We start from the raw sequence: 15,407 nt of genomic DNA, 5'->3' as shown, positions 1-15,407 counted from the left end.
CCGTAGAAACATTTAGGCCTGTTTAGATGCCATCCAAATTCCAAGTTTTTTCACTCTCTCTCCATCACATCAATTTTTTGCCGCTTGCATGGAGTATTAAATATAGGTAAAAAAAATAACTAATTGCACAGTTTAGTTCGAAATCACGAGATGAATCTTTTGAGGCTAGTTGGTCCACGATTAGACAATATTTATCAAATAAGACGAAAGTACTACTATTCATCGGGTTAAAATTTTTTCGCAATCTAAACGAGGCCTTACTAGTCTTCCTGGATCTTTTGCACGTGTTGCAAAGGAGTAACTTCAGCGAAATCGATCGAGGTATGGAGAGGTCTACCGGCTTCTTAGTGAATGGTGATCTAAGGATCTACGTCAATGTCAAAGTAGGTTGCCGGCAAGTAACCGAACATCGGAGAGAAAATCTTTGTATCACTTGTTTTCGTTGGTTTGCACTCTCAACACTTGCAATGTATACACAATCCTAATCATTGTCCGGATGGACAATACAACACTGTCGGCTTTTCTCTGATCCAGCTATGATTAGGGCCGGACAAAATACTCGCGGCTCTTCAACTCACTCGACTCGTGTCCAACTTGGCTCGGCTCGGCTCGTTTTAACTTTTTCATGAGCTGAGCTGGAAGTCTAGCTCGCTGTTTTAACGAGCCAGCTCGCAAGCTACTCACGAGCTCAAACGAGCTGAGGCCTATCAACCCACGACCATGAATCCAGAAGATGATGATGCTGACCTAAAAGTGTACACCTATTTCATTGATATATAATCTTTATTTTCAGTTGTTTCATATGAATTTTAATTTTATAATTGTTGTGGTACTTAAATGTTGATTTATGGATTGTTTTCCAGGGAGAAGATGATGATGTTGACATTGAATTTGTGGACTTATCTAAGTCTGTGATGGCAAGCAACTAGTAAGTATGCTGAAACTGCATGGATCATGGATGGACTAGCTATGTTGCATGGTTGATACTTTTGATGAACCGGATATGTATTAATCATGAATGATTGCATAATGGTGGACGTCACCTTCTGGAATTATTGTGGCATAAATATTATAAACATATGTGTCCTATTTTTTCATAGCTCATGAGCTAAACGAGCCAGCTCGAGCTCGCTAACGAGCCGAGTTGAGTTGCCCCTCTAGCTTAACGAGCCGAGCCGAGCTGGCTCGTTAGCCTAACGAGCCGGCTCGAGCTGGACCGAGCCAAGCCGAGCTGGCTCGATATCTAGCCCTAGCTAGCTATGATAGTCCCAATAGTTGGACACAATCATAATGGAGGTGTCCCCTGTTGTACCTATCCGTGTTAGCAGATAATTTATTTTAATTCTTATTGATTCTCATAAAAAAAATAGAGTAAAGGTATGTGAAAATGTTCCAAAATACTAGTCAGCCGGTAAAAATGGTAACAAAAGGCCATAGAAATTATTAAAAAATATTTGTATAGGATAATGATATACAATAATAAAGATTTTAGAATAAAATTACATAAACAATAACAAAGATCTTTTTCCGACTATATAAATGTTAGCATCAAAGTCTACAAACACATGTAACATAACCACCTCACAAACATTGTTCTAGAACCTATGCAAGTGGGATCTTGAAGGTGGAAGAGGATGCGGGAGGGGGTGGAGGAGCCACGATGGCTGCAAGCTGTGATGAATCTATGCCTCTAGTGGCGGGTCTAAGAACAGCTTGAAGAGCATGTCAACTTCGAGGAGCTGCCCAACAACAAACTGGGCAACCCATGCTACAAGGAGGGTGCTCGAGAATAGCTCCCAGGGTCCCTAAGATTCAACATAGCTCTATCTTCACAAACATTCTTCTAGTACCTTTCATGTGCATCATCTTGACTACTCATAATGAAATGTGTATGTGAAGAGCTTTCTCCCACAGAGAGCTCATATATATGGATACTATAAGTGGCGAAACAATATGAGCTACATCTCTCTTGCATACTATAAATTGGCCAGTTGGGGGTTGTCGTGGAGACGTCCGGACGCCGCTTTTATATCCAAAGTAACGGTGGTAGGTGGGATCAACGGTGGAGAATCAAGGTTACGATAGTTAGGTGGATCCAACGATCGAAAAGAATACTGACGGGCTACAACAAAAACCGAGAGTGATATGCAAAATATCACTTTTGGGTAGTGGCTTGACCCGGCAGTGACATATCACTGCCGGGTCATATCATGGGCCGGTAGTGATATTTTAGTTATCATTGTTGATCGTAGCTTCTACGACCAGTGATATAACACTGCCGGGTAGTGAGTGGTTTGACCCGGCAGTGATATAACACTGCTGAGTGATTAGCTTCCCGTCATTTTTCTGGATTCTAGACTTACCACCCGGCAATGATAAGTAGTCACCGCTGGCTCTAGTATAACCCGTGTTCTAGTGTAGTGATCATAATTAATTTAATATAATGTAAATTGGTTTCATGATAGCTCATGCATGTGTTCTAGTAACTATCCCTATCTTATCATACTTTGCATGCATTTTTAGTTCAAAACATATATACACGCTCTCATTCTTGGATTCTCGAACGTCCACCTATGAACTATAAACCACTTACAGGCTTTCAAAGGGGGAAAAAAACTAAATCACTTACAGTGTAGATATTCTAGTAATCCATATATGTCCAGTAGCTTACGTGCATGCCGCAACGTAGAACCCGAAACGATCGTCTAATCAACAACTCCAGTAATTACTCATATTATCCAATCATCTATGCGGCCGGGTCGTCTGGATATATTTCTCTACAAGATCGGCTCGCCTCAAGCTGCCCGGACGCTGCGATGAGCTCGAACCTCGAATATGAAGGTGGAAATGGAAACTTGGGACACATCCAAGCTGCGATCATCAGCTCGAACGTAACCTCGAATAATACGTCGTAACAGCTGCACGAATCCAAGCTACTAAGTAACAGCTATTCAAGCTGCTGAATAGCAGCAGTTGGAAACTTGGGTATATATATACACATATACAGGTACAGCAGCTGCAGCACAGGCCAAATATTAAGCGAGTCTGCCCCGCGTTTCCTTCCGGGAGAGGCGAGACGGTTCACGTTTCCTTTATTTTGACGCTTTCTGTAGGAGTAGTGGAGGCCGGACGGGGGCTGAATGGCGCACGAGGAGGAGACCGAGGTGATGGCGCTGGAGTTCACACCGACGTGGATCGTTGCGGCGGTCTGCTCGCTCATTGTGCTCATCTCGCTCTTGGCCGAGCGAGGCCTCCACTACCTCGGCAAGGTGTGTATTATGCTCTGCTTTCCTGGATTCACTCAGCCGTTCTGTTCGATAGGAGAGCAGTGCTGACGGCCATGGCGCTAATCTGGGTGACCGACCGGCCTGTCACGTCCTGCAGAAGCTCAAGAAGAAGAAGCAGAGGCGCCCGCTCTACGAGGCGCTGCTCAAGATCAAAGAAGGTGCCTCCATTTCATTTCCTTGTTTTTCACTTCGGGATAATTAATAATGGCATAGCATAGATGAAAAGAGAGGATAAAAATTTTGCGGGATAAAATAAGTTTTATGGGGATGAAACTCGCATATACGGAGTCTTCCGCATTATGGTTTACCGCACAAACCTTAGCTCTTTGTCTTTGTGTGATGTGATGCAGAGTTGATGCTTCTGGGGTTCATCTCCCTGCTGTTGACGGTGTTCCAAGGGAGCATCCAGAAGACATGCATCCCTGAAGGATGGACATTCGACATGCTGCCATGCAAGAAGCCAGATGAGCACGCCGGTAGGCGACATGCCACCAAGAAGCATTTCATTGATGTCGGGACTACCCTTGGCAGGATCGGTAGGCGGCTGCTGAGTGCAGGCGTTGGGTCTGAGCACTGCCATAATAAGGTGATCAGACTCCGGAATTAGAATTTTGGAATAAACCTTATTGTCCATTACATTTTTTTCTGATTGAGCCATGGTGGTCAGTTAGATGAAATTTAGTAAGATATGATTTTGATTCGCATCCACCAACAAATTTGTTAGACGGAAAGACGAGTTCAAGATTCTGTTATTCCGTAACGACTCACATACAGGTCCGGCGCCTTATATTTCCGGCGCAAACCATTACAAGGCCACCTGGGCTGACCGAGTTAGCCAAAGGCCCGAAACGAAAGCCAAACATAAAAGCTAAGAGCCTAACTTAGCCACTCGAGTTGGCGGTCATGACAGCCACGTGTTGGCTAGACCAACTAAACACGATCAATGTTTTTTTTCAGCCTGAGAATGTGATGATGCCATGTTCTGCTGTCAATTTCTAAATTTTCTATGTTTAGGGCTTTGTGCTAACTTCTAAGAGACTATTTGGATCCACCGGCTAAACTTTAGCCGGCTAAATTTAGCTGCTAGGGATCCAAACGGCATAGCTAAAAGATCAGCTAAAGTTTAACTCGGTTTAGCTGTTTCAACCTAGCTAAACCTAGTTAAAGTTTAGCTGAGTCTATTAGCTGGTGGATCCAAACACCCTAGCTAAAATTTAGCTGGGAGAACTTTTAGCTGGCTAAAGTTTAGTTTTAAAATTTTAGCTAGCTAAACTTTTGTTGAGTGAATCCAATCAAAGCCTAAGTTGGAATACTATAATTCAGGTGGAGAGACAGGGACATAAGACTTGGTCATTATTGGCACCATAGACAGAAAAAGGAGAGTTGGCATGATGCCTCTCTCTAGTATAAATTCTGTCGATTTCTATTAGATTGGGAATTTATTTAGACAATTCGAACTGATGATTACAGTACTATTTTTCAGAGGCTAACTATATTTTCTAAGATCAGATGGGCACATGGTTGGTTAACACAACAAGTGTTTTATCATGATGTACTTGCTTTGCTTATGTTGTTACCCCTTTTTAGCGTAGTCCTAGATTGAAAACAGCATTCCTACAACTTAATTGTAGGCTTTGTAGCTACCTTTCTTTTTAGGTAGAGGGATAACTCATACCTTCTTTTCTCTCTCTTAATTAACTAGTAAATGATGCTAGAAGGATTCGTCAATCGAGGTGTTTCTTTTTACTTATGTTTTAATTTTAATGGTATATCTAAGTTGTACGGTTTGTTTTTTACAGGGAAAAGTTCCACTTCTGTCCCTTGAAGCCACACATCAGCTGCACATTTTTATATTTGTTATGGCAATCACACATGTTATTTTCAGCTGCACAACTATGCTTTTAGGAAGTGTACAGGTATGCAGCTTTTGGTATGCCTTGCAGTTTAGCAGCAGAACTCTTTCTACTTTTGCTGTCTGTTTCTTACTGTATTTAATTACTCAGATACACCAATGGAAACAGTGGGAGGATGAAATTCAGAAAGATGCTACTGAAAATGGTATCAGGATCTAGCTTGTTACTCATATTTTATTGCGGTGCCACACTTGCGTTTGAACTTGTCTTTAGTCTTCTTGTGCGACTGCAAATCGATTTAAGGAGCTTCTTCGTTTCCGTGGTCTTTTATGGTCCTTGAAAAGGTACCAAAACTATAACATGGGAGGTACCAAAATTTAGTATATACGGTACTGCTTTACGGTGGTAGTTACTACAATACATTTTGGTGTTAGTGTCTCCCTAACCTCTTGGCCTCTTGGCACTTCCATGAGGATATAAATAGCCTCACTAGTCTATGTTGTTTGGGCTGTGTTGATGTCTCGATCCAACCATTTGGTGCAGTTGTTGGTTTTAGTTGCCAATGGAGTCATGTTGCTCTGTTGTGCTTCTTTTGTTTTATTATATCCAGTCTGGATTGAACTTCTTTTTAATATAACCAGCAGGTCTTCTACTTGGTTCATTTAAAAAGATGTTCTTATGATATGCTTATTTTTACTTGCAAAAGAAGAGTCACTTATATTTTTGTTAAAATATAAAATGGACTGAAATTTCAGGGCCTAACAAGGTAACCAATGTACATGACGAATTTATCAAGAAACGAACTATAATATCGAGTTGGCTGGTAAGTAGTGCATTTCATGTCTTCTTTTATCTTCTATCTTATGTCGCGTAACTTCATTTATTAGTCACTGTTTGCATACATGTTTTTTTTTTATCTTGTGGCAATTGCTTTCTATTACTATTGGTGAACTTCTTACAAAAGACACTATTGGTGAACTTATTAGCCTTCACTTTCCTTTCTTTTTCAGCATTCTTTTGTTAAGCAGTTTTATAGATCAGTATCTAAATCAGATTACACCACAATGCGTCTTGGTTTTATCATGGTAAGCATCTGCCCAAATGATAAGCTAATATTCTGTTCTTTCCTGGCCTGTAAACATGGGTTTTTCCCCTCATTACAGACTCACTGCCCTTCCAACCCAAAATTTGATTTCTATGGATACATGGTAAGGGCTTTAGAGGCTGATTTTAGGAAAGTAGTAGGCATCAGGTAATCCAAAGAATGGTACACATGTCTATATATTCTTTTTAAAGTTTGATGCAAATCTTGTTTCCTGAATAAACAAAACCATGTTGTTTCTATTCCTTTTTTAGCTGGTACTTGTGGATCTTCGTGGTGATATTTCTATTGCTGAATGTTGACGGTAAAACTTAGCTATCCTATGTTAACACAAAAGACCATTATTATTATTTCTATTTTCCTGCCCTGTCTTTGTGCAGGACGAGTTAATTTGTCCTGTTCAACTGACAGCTAGGTATTATTGTAATATTTCAGTATGTATTTAAGCTTCTAAAAACAACTTACCACTCCTTTCCATTAATCTGCAGGTTGGCACGTATACTTTTGGATTTCTTTCCTTCCCCTTTTTGTAAGTGCTTATATGTTTCTTTTCTCCGCACACTACTGCTTCGTATCTCGTATTTTTCTCCTTTCTTAACACAATGACATATGCAGGTCTTCTGCGTGTTCAGCAAAAAGTGCTTGTACTTTGTTGTTTTAAGTGGCAATCTAGTTTTTTCTCTAATGTCTAAATTATGAAGATCGCTAAAAAGGACCCATAAACTCTTGCATTGGAGAAATATGTCATAGTTGCCTGATGTTCACCATTTTTGCTTGGCCTTTACAGGGGAACCAAACCTGGTACCCTTTTCCGTGTATTGATTTTCTCAACATCCTGATGAAGTGAATTATTTGCTTTAATTATAGGCTGGTCCTTGCACATACTCTAAACAATATGATTAACTGTTGTCTATTGATCCTTGACCACCGCGTGCCTAGTTAGTGTTACGTGCTTACTGGATAGCTCTTTACTTGTTTCAGCTTCTGTTAGCTGTTGGCACTAAGCTGGAGCACATCATAGCTGAGTTAGTCCATGATGTAGCTAAGAAGCACACAGCTATCGATGGCGATGTGATCGTAAAACCATCAGATAGGCACTTCTGGTTCGGCAAGCCTAGAATTATCCTTTACTTGATCCACTTCATCCTCTTTCAGAACTCATTTGAGATTGCATTTTTCTTCTGGATACTGGTAAGTATATTTTTAAGCACCATTTGTAAAGCGCACAGAGATGTGATAACTCATCGCAAACAGCATTGTTGACCCTCCTTAATGTTTCTAGACAACTTACGGATTCGACGCATGCATCATGGAATCTGTTGGTTTTATCGTGCCGAGGCTTGTCATGGGGTATTTAATCATTTCAGAATCCTCGCCCATTCATGCGATAGGGAAAATGCAAGTCTCAGTATGTTCTCTTGACACTTGCATCCACGCCTTGTACTTGCAGGGTTCTTATTCAGCTTATCTGTAGCTACGTCACCTTGCCTCTGTATGCAATTGTTACTCAGGTGCGACAGCGTTCAGACTTCAGATATGGATTGTTTATACAAACTGTTATCCTCAAAACTCCTATTCCGATGATTAAACGCTTTGTTCCCTTTTGCACAAAAGATGGGGAGCTGCTACAAGAAGGAGATCTTCAACGAACATGTGCAGAAGGGCGTCCTGGTGTGGGCGAAGACGAGTAAGAGGGCGTCGGGGAGGGGGTTGAAGGGATTTGGTGCTGCTAGCAAGAAGGAATCGACGAACAATGCCGCTTCCGCGGAACCTTCTGTTAAGATTGAAATGGTGAAGGCTGGGGAGGATGCTGAGGTCGTTGGAAACATAGAATAATCAGAAGATGGGACAGCAGGGTGCCCGTGTTGTAGTGATGTAACAGGTTTATATGTCATCATTTTTACTGTCGCAGCAGCCGCGAATAAGTGTCTTAGTTTGCCTTAATATCTTCAAGCACATATAAGGATTTAGGCTACAAATAAAAAACGCCCTTTGAAATTTGAATAGACAATTTGCACATCTTAGGCCTGACCCTGGTATTTCTTCATCTCATAAACATAATATGTAGCGTTGCTAAAAAATCGTGTCGATGTTGCATCAACGAATCCTGTCGCGGTTGTGTCAACCGGTCTATAATAAATCCAAAGGATAAGGAGAATATTGCCTTTTATGCATTGCCATCCACTACTTTCATATTCAATCTCTCTGACTAGCAATATATTGACCATCAGATATATCTTAGCTATCACAGTTGTGAAATGTGATGGTCTTATATATGTCCGACCGACACTCATTCTTGACGCGAACGCGCCAGTAGGGATAGCGGTGTACTCTCTCTCTCTCTCTCTCTCTCTCTCTCTCTCTCTCTCTCTCTCTCTCCGCGTACCCATCTTCCTCCTCCCTCCCGCCCCCTAGGTCGCCGGTGACCTCACCGCCCACCTACAACAGCCGCCAAACGAACCCACCTGTCCTTAATCCCAATCCAGGAGTTCGTGAGCAACTCCTCGCCCCTGCCACCGGCACTGCCCATTCGGTTGTCTCCCTCCACCCGCTCGGCGGCGCCACCGTCGCCTTGCTCACAGCCCCCCTCAACCCGGCACCACTACCTGGCCGGCCGCCGCCCCAGGCACCTCCTTTTAAGGCTATCGGCCATGGATGGTTGCAAATATTGAAACCCTAACCACTACCGGTGCCGCCACCGCCGCGTCGACCACCGCACCGGCCGCGAGCCCACGACGACCTTGCCGCTGGCCGTTCTGCTCGTCCCCAGCCCCTGCCCCCTTCGTCCTTGGTTCCGGCGATGTGTGCGCCGCTTCAGTTAGCGGCGCACGCGTGTCCAACCCATGGTCATGATATGAGATTTATAGCACATATGAGTGCACCTCTTCAGCGTAGGCCTACACAATACTAATATATAAGTGTACATAAGTAGACGGCGTACAAATTTTTGGTGTGAGGATGTTTGTGTGCAACTTTTTTTGTGAATTACACAACTCAACATGTACGCACAATTACCTCTATGAACACATGTGCGCAAACCCTACCTTTATGAGCACCTCCAAAAGACTGTGCTGGCACATCTCGAGATTAACGAAGTCACCACAGGCGCCTTACTGTCTGCGGGAACGTCGTCTACCACTGAAAGCACAACGCCGTTAAATCCTGGAATAAATCCAGGAAAATACGAGCACTCATGCCAAGTTGACAGCTGAACCCGGGTGGACAGGTTCCACCACAAGGAAGGCTCAATTCGCATGTGTACATTTTTCTTCTAATAAAAAATGAAGTCTTATAAAATATAAAGGTCACACATACAATGGATATATTGCAACTAATATCTAGTATTGTTGAAGATCCAACGGTATCCTGCTAAGAGATTATTAGCAACCTTAATCACTTCTCCAATAACAAGCCCTCAATAGTCTGATACAACTATCAACTAGGATCAATTTGGGAACAAGCAGCAAGCAGTATAGTAGGTGCTAGGAGGAAGACACTAGGAGGTTCTAGAAGATACTGAAAGTAAGAGATTTGGGTACATGAGGGAGAACTAGAAGAGGAAGAGAAACAGTACACTGGAGATGGAGATGTGTGTCTGGTTCGCTCAATATAATCATCAATGCCTTCTCCTCTTCCTGACCGTTCCCTTTGTACTATTGCCTCTGTTGTGCCAAACAGTCTGGCTCCATCTGGCAGCCCATCCATCGAGCTGGAACGACGCCGCTGTGTTCAAGATCCCATATGGGAGGTCCGGTAGGTAGTACTAGAAGCGGTCAGGCAGCGGTAGCACCTCGCCGGTGGCGATTTGGTAGTGGATGTTCGCCAGCATGTAGAACATGTAGCGACGCTCCGACACGGTGGGGTTCGGACCCAAACCGAGTTGGACCTACCAGGCGAGGACCTCAAGGTTAAAAGCCCTAGTTTGGTTTTGGCTAATTGATGAAACATATTGGACTAACTCTATGTCTAAGTGTGATTATGAGATAGGTTGGTCCAAGTCCAAGTGATGGAGCTAGATGACACTCAAGTGATGGAGATGGCCAAAAGATGAGATAAGTGCTCTAACTTGGAAAAGAAGAGAGAGAAAAACAAAATCGTATGCAGATCAAGGCAAAGGTATAAATAGGGATTTTGTTTTGCCGGTCAAGACACAAATGGAGTGCGTGATTGGATTTAGGATAGATGGCCGTACTATTAAGATGGGAGCTCTTATCGGACAATTTGATCATCTAGTGCCACTAGGTGTTGGATAACTATGCATTGCATTTAGGCCTAATGCACAACGGAGAGCAAGCGAAAATGTTCAGCATCGCTTGCAAGGGCATGTTCGGGCTCTTGGTGCTGCCACTGGGTGGCACTGGACTGCCTGTCTAGTGGGTCTCGACAGGGTCCATGAGATGCCGCGGCACGCGCGCGTGTCTGCTTGCAACCTTGATCTAAGGTGCACACCGGACAGGCGTCCGGTGCACCGCCTTATTTTTCCAGAGAGTAGGGTTTTCGAGAACTTGGTGAAAATGGTCATCGGACAAGGCACCGGATAGGCTGTTCGGTGCACCGCCCTATTTTTCAGAGAGGGAGAAAAATGCGATCGTCGCGTCTGTGGGTCACCGGACTGGCTGTCTGGTGCACCAGACATGGTGTTCGGTGCCACTGACACCGACAATGATCAATTTTTCAACCGTTGAAACTAACCGTTGGAGGGCACCGAGCATGTTGTCCAGTGCCCACGCAGTTTTTAGCTCCAAGGGGTAACGACTCTATTTCATGGTGGGGGTTATAAATACTCCCTTGCCCGGCCATGGCCACTCTCTTGGACCTCAAACTGTTGAGAAATCCTATTCTGAACAAAAGAACACAATCCACTCCATTGCATCACTTGAGATCACATTGTAGATTGAGATTGAGAGCCTCTAGTGCATTGCATCGAGTTCTTGCATCTTGTGGCACTGGGGCGAGTTGAGCTAGTGGTGCTCTTGTTACTCTTGGTGATTTCCGTCACCTAGCCGACCCGGAGCTTGGAGGATCATTGAGTGGAAGTGGTGATTGTTTCCTGCTCAGATCAATCAATTGTGAGGGGTTGTTGTGCCTATTCTCTGCAGGAGCCACAAAAGGCAACTCTAGTGGATTGCTCGTGACTTGTGTACCCTCATATTGTGTTGGTTCTTATGGCGCTCAAGTGTTGGGTTAGGCGTGTGAAGCCTATTAGCGTGTGAGCCACCAAGTGAGTGTGTCGTCATAACGTGGACTAAGTTGACAGCAAGCAATAGAACCATGGGATAAATCATTGTGTCATCTTGGTATTCATTTGATTGGTTTATCTCTTGCCCGGTTCGGTATATCACCCTCTACTTCACTTGTATTACATTCATTGATACACATCTCTTGTGTAGTAGTAGCTTATCTTACTAGTTCAGTAGCTAGAAGTAATTTATTGTATCTTGTTTCTTGCTAGCTCACTAGTGGTAGAAGTAGTGACATAACAAGTTTGTTCGTGTGATTGACATAGAGATCATATACACGCATTTGGTAGGTGGCTTGCATAGCACTTTGTAGAGCTAGAGTAAAACCTCTTTATAGCCTTATTGTTGTCTAACAATTTGCTCTAGTGTTTTGTAGAATTTTTATTAGGCTATTCACCTCCCCTCTAGCTATTTAGGACCTTTCAGAAGTGCGCTCCTAGGAGCCCCGGTGGAGGACACGACGCCAGAGACTCGTTGTCTACCGGCACGGTTTCCATGAGGGGGTGGAGTTTGCTGTAGCAATCGGCGATGTAGGCCAAGCTCTCAAAGTTGAGAACTTGGCCCGGGACGAAGCCACCGGCGGCGACGATGACCTCGCCGGAGAAGCGGATGCCGCCTTCTAGGGCAGCACTGCCTGCTCCGGTGACGAGACGCGGGTGGCTCCGACCACCGTAGAGCTGTAATCACACTCGACGCACTCCCCTACCTGGCGCGCCAGCTGTCACGGGTTTGTTGCCGTGGCAATCATCGTGGTCGTTCGTCAGATGCCAGAAGTGTGGGTCGTCTCCGGTGGTTTGGGTACTCAAAAACATAAGGGAGACATAGCGGTTTGTTTTGGTTCGGGCTATCGAGGCCCTACGTCCAGCAGTGAGGTTTTGTTCGTGTTCAGGAGCACCCGAATCGGGGGGTTACAACAGAGGAGAACGGGGATTTGGTAGAGGATCGCTCGGTGCTATCCTACGGCTTGTCAGCGATGAGGTTTCTTCCGGCGAGTGAGGAACCGGTCTCTCTCTAGTCGGGTGGTCGGGGGAAACACTCTGTTGTTCCTCTGCTTCTAAGATGGGATCTCTCTCTAGTGTCGGAACGGGCTCTTAGCTCTGCTCTGTTGCCCTCTCGGCCTCCTTCCCTCTCTATGGGAGCCAGCCCTACCCTTATATTCTAAGGAAGGTTGGGTACAACTCAGTTTGGGGTTTTGACTATGGTCTTCATGTGCCAGGTGCAGGAGTGCTGCCGTGGCGTGGATGGACCTCGACTTCGTCGTGTAGGGAGGAGCTAGAGGAGTTGCTCGCGCCACCTGACCCTACTGCCGTCGCCTGGCACTTGACCGTCAGGGCTGTGTGCCACGGTCCCGTAGGAGTGAAGTTTATGTTAGGGAGGGACATATGTTCAAGTTTTTGTTTTCTCTTATTTTGGTTTTCCAAGAAATCAGAAACCTCCTAACTAACGGCTTCCGAATTTTAAGTTGTAAATTTTAGATTCGTCTATTTCATCTTCCCTCTAGGCAACATTCGTGGTTGTAAATTTGAGATTCGTCTATTCATCTTCCCTTTTGGCAACATCCATTTCTGATCTTCCAAATTACGGACACTAAGCCCCATCAACACCTTTAGAAAGGCACACATCTGGTCCCTACCAAACAAGACATTGAGGCTTCTGGCATTTGTCGTCCAAAGAAAGGAAGGACGCTTACCGTCAACCGGTCAATGTTCTCTGTAACATCTTGCGAAGAAACATGGAGAGCATATATGGCGAATCGGTAGACTCCCCAGGGCAGCATTAACAAGCACAACTCGACCACCATAGCTGAGAATTACCGATCAAAAGAGCAACACTACCGGACACGGCTCATTTGCCGAGTGCAAAAATGTTTGCCGAGTGTTTTCTGTCGAGCACTCAGCAAAGGCAATATTTGCCGAGAGCCAGACCCAGTGGCACTCGGCAAAGATAGGCCGTCGGCAAATCTGCCTGTGCCGAGAGCCGGACACTCGGCAAACTTTAGCCGTCGGCAAAATTTTTCCTTTGCCGAGTGCCGGGCGCTCGGCAAAAAAATCTTTACCGAGTACCGGGCGCTCGGCAAAATTTGGCCGTCGGCAAAGGTGGCCGGCGTGACAGCGGCCACCTGCCGTCAGCCTTTGCCGAGAGCCCCGCCGTTAGGCTCTCGGCAAAGGGTTTTTTTATTTTTATTTTTTTAAATTCTTTGCCGAGTGCCCTGTGAGCTGGCACTCAGCAAAGGCTTCTTTGCTGAGTGCCAAGGTTGGCACTCGGCAAATTATTTTTTTTTTGTTTTTTTCGTCCCAATTTTTTCTGGGGCCTTGCTACAGTAATTAAAACTCCACTTCAAAATTTGGGACAATTTTGAGTTTTGTTACTATATTTTCTTAATTATTTTTGTTTTGTTGAATTTTTCCGACTATTTCAAATTTGAACTGCATGTACATGAAATAATGGAATTTGGCCATTCAAAAAATGGTATTCTTGATGTTTGGCATATGTTGAGGCCGTATCCAGGAACTCGCATGAAATTACGAGCATCTTGTTGTCGTAACATGACGATATACTTGCGGGAAAAGTGTATTTAAATTATATAAAATCCAAACAAAGTCCAAAAATCACGAAACTTATCGAGGTGTCTTGTTATCGCATGTGGAGGCCGTGGTAAAAATTTAAGAAAGTTTGGAGCAAGTTATGATGTTGGATGCCTAAAAGCCAGACATCTCCACATGTGATCTACTTGTGAGGTCCCTCGAAACTCCCTGGGCCTCCGCTTCTTCCCCTACGCCCAGTGATCCGCCCCCAGGGGGACAGGTAAGTAACTTTAGATTTTATCACAGCTACTTCATATAACCTGTTGAAAATTGTCAGAGAACTAATAATGTTTGTTAATGACTTGTGCAGGCACTGGCTGGTTGTGTCGCCTGGTGACTCACGCAACCCCAACCACATCCTGGGTCTTGTGTGCAGGCACTTTTACCCCAGCATTGTCACGCACAAGGGGAACACTGAGCCGGCCAAATCGTGGGACCACTACAAAGATGCCCCCGACGCATGTGGAGATAAGCAGGAGCGGGTGAGGAGAGAGTTCTGGGTAAGTCTCGCTCGCACAACTTTGATCAATACATCGCATTCATTTGACTTTTTTTGACATAATGAATTGATACATTGTGTCTGTCTGCAGACTTTTTTCAGATATGAAGAGGGACAGGAGGACAGGGCGGAGAAGGTGATGGTGAAAAGTGCCAGGAAACGAATCACCGACATACACTACGAGGAGCGCCTCACTTGCATCGTCAAGTACTACGCCATGCACCTTGGTGAGAAGATCACCAAGACACAGGCAAGACAGAGGACGCTGACCCGGGAACAGTACCTTGAGGTAAATGAAGAAGAATAATACTGATTCGTTTTGAGATTAAGTAGCTTTAATTTGGTCTTCTTACATCTCAAATTCTTTATGACATGTAGACAATTCCATGGTGGTGCGAGTCATATCGGGACTGCTGGGAGATGATCGTGGATAGGTGGTTCACGGAGGGTTATATCCAGGACCACGAGGCGGGGCGGGAGTGGCGTATGGCAGCGACAGGCCCCACACACCATCAAGGCAGCCGCAGCCTCGGCGCGTACAAGCAAGCATGGGTACGTAAATTTTTAGTATTCTGACGCTCCATTCTGCATGTTTCTTCTAATCATCTTGTTGTCTTTCTCGCAGTCGGCGTCACATGGTGGGCAGTCCATCTCCAATTTCATGACATATGGTCTGGCCCGCAAGGGTAAGGCGACGTCCGCTGTCACCTTCACCCTAGATGACCCGCCCGAGTCCTACAGCAACCCGAGCGTCCACACCCGCATCAGTTCGTACGCGTCGGAGGCAAGGTCGGTCCATGGGCCAGACTGGGATCTGAGCACCGACGACATCGATGGGACA

General features: G+C 44.7%; 1 protein-coding gene across 1 annotated transcript; it reads left to right on the top strand.

Annotated features, from left to right (window-relative positions):
• Positions 1 to 3,140: 3,140 nt before the first annotated feature.
• On the top strand, positions 3,141 to 8,078 carry LOC136510950 (MLO-like protein 1). The gene is made up of 14 exons (XM_066505221.1): positions 3,141 to 3,269; positions 3,385 to 3,445; positions 3,638 to 3,873; positions 5,087 to 5,203; positions 5,291 to 5,345; positions 5,896 to 5,963; positions 6,151 to 6,225; positions 6,304 to 6,392; positions 6,497 to 6,546; positions 6,731 to 6,771; positions 7,224 to 7,433; positions 7,525 to 7,592; positions 7,693 to 7,753; positions 7,857 to 8,078. Exons 1-14 carry the CDS (start codon positions 3,141 to 3,143, stop codon positions 8,076 to 8,078), a joined length of 1,482 nt encoding a protein of 493 aa, XP_066361318.1.
• Positions 8,079 to 15,407: the final 7,329 nt, after the last annotated feature.

This window comes from Miscanthus floridulus, chromosome 16, assembly GCF_019320115.1.
Source record: "Miscanthus floridulus cultivar M001 chromosome 16, ASM1932011v1, whole genome shotgun sequence".
Lineage (NCBI taxonomy): Eukaryota > Viridiplantae > Streptophyta > Magnoliopsida > Poales > Poaceae > Miscanthus > Miscanthus floridulus.
This window is presented reverse-complemented; position numbering and strand designations above follow the sequence as displayed.